The 8,373-nt window shown below is 40.6% G+C and overlaps 1 protein-coding gene across 1 annotated transcript in view; it reads right to left on the bottom strand.

Moving 5' to 3' along the window:
• The window catches only part of LOC122550241 (dynein axonemal heavy chain 11-like), a 456,308-nt gene that overhangs the window by 295,090 nt on the left and 152,845 nt on the right, over window positions 1-8,373 (bottom strand). Inside the window, exons 29-30 of the mRNA XM_043690997.1 lie at window positions 5,267-5,419; window positions 3,052-3,285 (exon numbers count right to left, since the gene is read on the bottom strand). Of these exons, the coding sequence (XP_043546932.1) occupies window positions 3,052-3,285; window positions 5,267-5,419 (387 nt within the window). The remainder of the gene's footprint in view (window positions 1-3,051; window positions 3,286-5,266; window positions 5,420-8,373) is intronic.

Here is an 8,373-nt window from a genome sequence, read left to right as displayed (position 1 = left end):
TCCACCTATCGCATTTCCAACGCCCTTCCCTCAAGTCCCTCCTCCCTACCTTTTATCTTAGCCTGCTGGACACACTTTCCTCATTTTTGAAAAAGGGCTCATGCCCGAAATGTCGATTCTCCTGCTCCTTGGATGCTGCCTGACCTGCTGCGCTTTTCCAGCAACACATTTTCAGCTTTGATCTCCAGCATCTGCAGTCCTCACTTTCTCCTCGAAGATTACATGAACTGTTGCCAAGCTAACCTCAACCACCAAGGCTGTCGTACAAATATTTATTCTTTAAAATAACAAAAATGCTTTGTGGACAATGCACACAATTAGAAAGCATAATGAGCTTGTCCAAACAGAACAATCCTTGGTCCCTTCTACTTCATATATAAGTGCTGTTCCTTGGCAGCATTATCTGAAAACATGACATCTCATTCCAAATGTTTGCTGTTGACAGAGAGTACTATCTCACTACTCCATCTCTTAACCCTTCCATTGTCACTAATTGTCAAACAAGTAGTTTGATTTTACATGAAACAGAGGCTGGATGAGGAGAGTGTAATAGGTAACAAGGATACATACTTTGTGATGCAACTGAAAATAATGACTTTGATCTTCTCAATGATTAATGGGAGAAAAGGTCTGTCAAGTTCAAAATACTTCACAATGTTTCAGATTTCCAATGCAAACAGGAGGAGCAGATCAGCAATGGATGAGTATTTCCAAGCTGCAGCGGTATAGGGCATTCAGCCGGAGCTCGTCTGCTCCGTCCATTCCTTTTTTGTCCCTCCCTTCTCTCTTCCAAGCCTCCAACCTCACAGCCTCTCAATCCCAGCCTCTGAACAGGTCTGGTGTGGTGGCCTCTCAGCCCAGCTTGGCCGTCTCTTGGCCCAGCGTGGCAATCTGCCGGCCCAGCAAGGTGTCCTCTTGGCCTAGCAGGGCGATCACCCAGCAGCCCAGCGTGTTGGTCTTCGGGCGGTATATGACAGTTCTCAGCATTGTATGACCTTGGCATGGACCTCCAGTCTCATGGTGAAATTAGAGCAATCTCCAGGCATTGTGAACCCGGAGGTGAAGCCCGACACGGTCTGGAGTCATGGTCCAGTGCATACTGGAGGCTAGGTGCCAGCATAGACTGGTTTGGACGACAGTTATTCTGAACTTGTTTTTCTCCATTTTTTAATTTATTCCTAAACCTGTATTGTTGGACTTATTTACTTCTCTATTTTTCCAAGAACTGTAACTGAAAAAGCTGTACCTCGGGACCTTAGTATCTAAGATGGTGCCATACGTGGCAACTTGTACACTTTTCATTGTACTCAGTTGAATACATGTGACAATAAAGCTAATTCTAATTCTAGTGCTCAATGAACAAAAATTTCCTTTAATTACCAACAGGAAAAAGCAAAGCCATTGCCTTCAGTTCCCATAAACTCTGTATCCTCACCAGCATCTCCACTCCTCATCTAACAACTGTCTGAGGATGAACTAGATTGTCATATTTAACACTGAGATGAGCTTACAACCACATTTCACTAAAATTGTTTATTTCTATCTCCCATAACATTGCCCCCCCTTCACTGATGCCTCATATCATCTGCTGGGAAAACCCTCTACTATCTCCAGGCTGAATTATTATGATGTACTTCAGGACAGCCTTCCACACTGAACACTCGAAAAACATGAAGTCATGCAAAACCCTGCTGATCATCTCCTAACTTGGCCCAAATTATGTTTATCCATCACTCATGTTCTCACTGACCTCACTGCCAGTTAAGCAATGCCCTGATTTACAATGGTTATCCTTGTTTACAAATCCTTCTGTGGCTTCACACCTTTTTTATCAGTGTAATCTTCTCCAGCTCCACCATCTTTCACTATACTTACACACCTACAATTCAGCCTGCCGAGCATCTCCGATTTTAATTGTTTCACCCTTGGCAGCAGTGCCTTCAGTTGCCCAAGCACTAGAATTGCCTGTTGAAACCTCTCTGCCTTTTACCTCAATTTCCTCCTTTAAGAGACTCTTCAAAATCTACCTTTTCGACAAACTTTTTGCTCATGTTTCCTAATATTTCCATTATTGCTTCAGTTAAATATTTTGTTTTATAGTGCTTTGAGACCATAAATGGAAGCAGCAGGAGGCCACTCAGCCCATCTACGCCACCATGCCATAAGATCATGACCTATGTGATAAGCCCCAACTCCACATTCCTGCCTTTTCCCTATAACTTTTGATTCTGTTTTTGATTTAAAATCTATTTTTCTCAGCCTTCAATATAATTAATGGCCCAGCCTTGACAGCCCTCTACAGTAAAGAATTGCACAGATTCACAACTTTCTGAGCAAAGAAATTCTTCCTCATCTCTGTCTTAAACGTGAGACCACTTATTCTGAGACTGCACCCTCTGGGCCTAGATTCCACACGTGGAATCAACTTTTCTGCATCTAACCTATCAAATTGCCCAAGAATTCTGTACGCTTCTAAATTCCAATAAACATTTGCTCAATCTACTCAATCTCACCTCATAAGACAGTCGCTGGGATCTGCTTAGTGAACCTTTTCTGAGCTGCCTCCAACACCAGTATACCTTTCCTTAGATAAGAGTCCCAAAACTGTTTGCTGTATTTCAGCTGTGGTCTGCCTAGTGCCTTGCACAGTCTTAGCAATAATACCCTAGCTTTATATTCCATACCCTTTGCAATACAGGCCTTCCCTGTTACCCGTTGAACCTCGATGATAGCTTTTCTTGATTCATGCACAAGGACTCTCAGTTTATCCAGTTCTATAGCTTTCTGCAGTCTTTCTCCATTTAAATACTATTCAGCACCTCTATTCTTCTTGCCAGTGAATAATTTCACATTTTCTAATATTGTACTACATCTGCCAAGTCTTTGACAGCATGCTTAAGCTCTCTGCAGATTCTGACATCTCCACTATACAAAATAGGTGGGAAGCTGAATAATCTGCAGAAAGCACAATTCACTTTCCTTATCCAAGTTATCATATATATGACAAAGCTACTGTGCATGTAACAAGCTGTCATTAATGCATTTCTATACCTGTTTTTTATTATAATCTTTCAGTGCTGTTTCATAGCCTTCTTCAAGCCTTTCAAATGCAATTCCCACATCGGTAGTCCAATATATTTGTGAGCTGGTGAGTGCAACCTGAGCTGGATAGTCAAAAATCCATTGGTCTCTTGGCTTTTCCTCATAAACTGCTATAGCCTCCGTAATCTGATGACGGACTGTTTCCCGCATATTTTCCTCTAATCGATTTAACCAGATTTCAACCTTTAAAAAAGCAGAAGGCATCAAGTCAATTTTCATCATAAGGATGGAAGGGTTATACCAGTTTTTGTTGCATCCGACAAGAAGTTAACTTTCACCACTACATTTGTCATACAATCAGGTATACATGTCTTAAAATCCTTAATGTAGGTATAATTAGACATTTGGCATGAGTATTCTGGAAAAAAAATACATTTGGTAGGAACACAAGTGGTGTTTGCCACTAACAGGATGATCCATCAAGTCAAAATAACATTCTCTCAACCACATAAATGAGTAGGATGATATATGAATCTTGTCACTGGTGTGATGTTAGATATGTAGGCAAAACATCTCAAAGACTGGTGGATCATATCAAACAGCATATCACTTGGCTGTTCACAGCAAGCAAAGATACTGACTATATTCAACCAGTCTGTACTTGCAAAACTCAAAGGAGTGTCTAACATCAGATGCAATTCCATATTTGTCCAATATTTGCAAAATAATTCCGAGCACGTGCTAAGAACTTGACCAATAAACAGTTTAGGATAGTCAATCAGGTTCACAATGTGGCACACTTGTGCATAATTTATGCTACATATATTAAGACACAGGACCCTGTACTTTGCAGGCAGAAAGCGCAAATACACAGGCTGCATCTGTTTCAATTCAACAAAATAAATGGCAGCTATTCTTCATGTTGTTTATTTTATGATCAGATTCAACTTGCCAGGTTTAAAATTTAAGCAATGCTTAGCAGTTAGTCATCTAACAAATGCATTCTCCATTGCAACATTTCTACCACTCAGAGCCCATATGCCAATCAGGCAGCTGTCTCCTCTCATACAGTACCAACATGGGTTTTTCCTTTACTTTGCTACCTCTTGTAAATTGTCCTGTTGACTGTGAGACAAAAAGCACAGTGAAAATGTATCTTTTTCCAGCAATTAGTCAGTTAATTTTGATGAACAATATTTACCATTAGTCTTTTTTTTGTAATACACTAAATGAGTGAATACCTCATCTACAGCACAAACTGGGGTACAGGAAAATTGACAGAGGTAGGACATCCAATAGAAACATGAAAGCTACATTCAGATTCTTGCCTTGCAAATTAGATAGGAATCAAGAGTAATTTTATTTTTCTCCAAACTCGGCCCTTTGATGTCTGGCTGGGGAGGGAATAAGAGGAGTGAATTCACATTTTTGATATCCCTGTAGCTCATGCTCTGTATTGCTGAATCACCTGGACACAGAAATGAACCACTGACAACACTGGGAACAAATGGAAGTGCGTGCTTGCAGCAAGACTAGAAAGGTAATTTTTTTAGGAGGCAACCTCCGAATTGACACCTACATGTTTTCCATCCTTTGCCAAGTCCCACAAGGCTAGAAGCCCACATCATGGATAACAGATGGTTACCTCTATTGGTTTTGCTTTCAAAATTAATTAGACACCCTCTCTGAAGGTTTTTCAAATTGTGCATCTAAGAGCATTGTATTATCATGTCCCTCTTTCCAATCTTCTCATGTACCCTTGCTGTGACAGTTTTTGAATAAGGTGTGCTCTTTAGAATTGTACAGCATGCATCAACTCTCCAGTACCATCTACTGTCATATGATGCTAGTCTTTCTATATCTTGCATCCTCCATTCCTCAGCTGCTTATCTTTAGATCTTTATGGTACGTATGACTTTTAGAATTGATCATACAATTCTTGCAAATGTGTTCCTAGTTGCTGCATTAGTAATGATCTCCAGCATAGATTACAGATAAAAGTTAGTACTCTTGCAAACATTTTAATATTTTTTAAAAAATTAATATTTAATACAAAATATATCTGTAGATAAATACTGATAATGGAGCTCTGATGTGAACAAAGTGGCTGGCACATCACCTGCAAAAATAAATGTACTTTCCAAGTAGTTAATTTGCTGTAAAGAGCTTGACCTGACATTGTGTAAGGCATTATGTAATAGCATATGCCCTTTATCAGTTTTACCTGCCCAACGCATTTACACTTTGCTTGGAATGGGACATACTCTTTCTCTCTACTGTACATTCCTGTTGCAGTCTTACTTATCTCCATTTCTCCATCATTTTCAAATTTAAGGTCAGCCATGCTATCAAAGAGTTTTGCAAGATGACGTGTGACCTAAAACACAATATTTTCAACATTAGACAGTTGCAGATAGGTATAATGACAATCTCGGGAAATCAAAAGAATTAATTATGGCAGCAAGCTCATTGTAAAATCTTAATTAAAACAATACTATCAAAATATTTTTGATGGTATGTTCTAAAACAATGAATTCACTACCCTCACATGCATTGTAGAAATCTGTTAGAAGTAAATTTGCTGTTCATGCATTCCCAGAACAGATCATATGCCAGAGGTAGGTCTACTATTGTGTAGTGCCATTTTCCATCCAACACACAATGGGCTGGAATTGTTGTTCTCCAACCTGAAGGTGTGAAGGCAGGGGTGTCAAGGACACAACATCCTCTGGATGGTGAAGCTGCTTTTGAGCTGTTATTTTATGGGGGTGAAGGGAGGCATCAGGCAGTCCGCCATCTTAGGTCTAATGGGGCCCTTTAATGGTGAATTAATGGTCATTTACGGTCCTCCATCTGCCCTGCTAGGATTGTACCTGCAACTGCAAGGGGAGGCCCAATCCACCCAGGTAACTTAGTAGCTTAGCAGCGTGGGCTGGTGTTATGTTAGGGAAGAAGACTTCCTTGCAGGATCCTATGTCCATTAGATGTACACACCACTTCAAGCCTACAATTGGCTCTTCAACTTTACACACTCAGCCTTCTCTCCCACTTGATGAAGCTATTTGGCTCTGCATTTACCTGGTCTCCTCCATGTCGAGGGACTGGTTGTAGTCCCACCAGTGCTCACTGCTCCCAGGTGGCACTGCTGGCAACGTCAATCTGTCTGGTTAGTAAATCTCTAAAGTGACACTTTCTTCAGGGAGAGTGGGGCAGTAAATCCAGTTTAAACCCATTAACCCTGCTCCCAGTAGTAAATTGCTAGGAGGCAACTAACTGAATAGTGAGTGGACTTCTGTTCTCCCCTCCAATCTCTCTTCTCAGCCTTTTAGCTAGGAGGTGGCGGGGTCCCCAGTGTCTCAAAATCCAGCCACAAAATGTGAGGGTACTACAGATTCAGTGAATTACCGTTTGATATGATCAGGATCTCAGAAACTCTAAATCTGGTCATTGTAAACCCAATTAAAAACAAAACTCTGAGAAAGTAAATTGCTATAGTTTGTCATATATAAAAAATGAAGTAAATTTATGTTTTGCCTTCTTTTCGACAGCAAACTAATTGTTGTACTGAATTTCACCGTTGTAGCATTTACCTTAAATGGAGGGACGATCCAAAACAGTTAAAGGCACAATAGTCACCTTGTGAGTTTTAGGCAATTAAATTGTCATGACACAACCGAAATGCACAGGCAGTATTTGTTTATATAAACAAGCTTCAGCAAGATGGTTTTAAAAGGATCTCACTATTCAAAAGCTGCAACTAACCAGTATCACACAGTCACCTACAAATATAGAATAGGATTTGTATCAAATCTTTAAAGTGTCATTGTCACACAAAGCAGTGACTACATGAAACACAATGCCATCCATAAAGGCAGACTGGACTATATAGGGACCATATGGTTCTCATTTTGATTCTTAGTCTGTCCTAAGGTAGAGTGAGAGAGAGAATGTACACACCACCATCCCCTAACCCAAGCCCCACCAGCCTATGATGGATGAATGAGAGCAGATGAGAGTGGTCAGAGGGGTAAATTGGTTAAAGATTCAACATAAATGAACACACCTACTCCTGTTTAATTGCAGTGGATTTGCAACATCCCTGGAGAGGTTGATCAATTATATAATATTTAAATTAAGGTCTATTTCTCCGATTTTGGAAGCTATTTAAACTTCATTACTGTGAATTGGATTTTCTAGGCATCAGGGAACTCAGCAGTTAAGATGATTAGGCAGGTGTAGGGTTGTTTTCGGAAAGGATTGTGTTGGGTAAGGTTTGTATGCTGCTCAATCCAACAGGTTTGCACAGTGCTGAGTGTGGGCCATGAGTGAGGAATGCTTTATCACCAGCCATGCCCTGGCTCATTAAACAATTTCTTTCTGTCATCATTCCTTCTCCACAATTCATTAATGGCCATGAACACTACATTGGAAAAACAGATGAACAATAGCTACCCACCTCCCGATGTTTCTTCATTCTTTCCTCAACATCTCCTCAACCATCACCCCACCCACCCATTCAGTCTTTTTCACTGGGAACAGCTGCTAGCTGTAGCATTCCACCAGGTACTAGTGCCTGGCAGCTGACTGATCTGACAATTATTCAGCAGCCAACAATAAATCAGGATTCTGTAAAAATGAAATCCTGCTTAAAATTCAACAGCATCTCCAGCATTCTTATCTTTCTTGGTTATCCACCAGTAGACATTTAAGAATCTTCCTGAAAATATCAGGTTCAGCACGTCTATTGCAAGGAGTAACATTTAGGGAGGGCCAAGTCTTCCATTTATTATACAAAGACAATTTCTGGAAAGCTGACTAATTGTGCTAGTGTTCATGAAGATGAATCAAGATCAAATGAGGAAATTTCTATTGTCAAAAATCCTGCCACAGCTCCTGGATACAGTCATGTATGAAGAATGGCTACATTATGAGTTAACTGGAGGGGACTCACTGTCCATGAAACTGTACGCCAACAAGGAAGGGAGGAAAACATTAGCAGGAAAAGTAGGAGAGAAAAAATGCAAACGTAATCCTAAATTATTCACCAAACTCTTAAGTACGATGTTAGAACTCCACAGAAATTCCAGAATCATGCATTCTTTAGAGTCATAGAGTCATAGGGATGCACAGCACCGAAACAGACCCTTCAGTCCAACCCATCCATGCCGACCACATATCCCAACCCAATCTAGTCCCACCTGCCAGCACCCCACCCATATCCTCCAAACCCTTCTTATTCAGATACCCATCCAAATGCCTTTTAAATGTTGCAATTGTACCAGCCTCCACCACATCCTCTGGCAGCTCATTCCATACATGTACCACCCTCTG

This window comes from Chiloscyllium plagiosum, chromosome 5 (genome assembly GCF_004010195.1).
Source record: "Chiloscyllium plagiosum isolate BGI_BamShark_2017 chromosome 5, ASM401019v2, whole genome shotgun sequence".
NCBI lineage: Eukaryota > Metazoa > Chordata > Chondrichthyes > Orectolobiformes > Hemiscylliidae > Chiloscyllium > Chiloscyllium plagiosum.
This window is presented reverse-complemented; position numbering and strand designations above follow the sequence as displayed.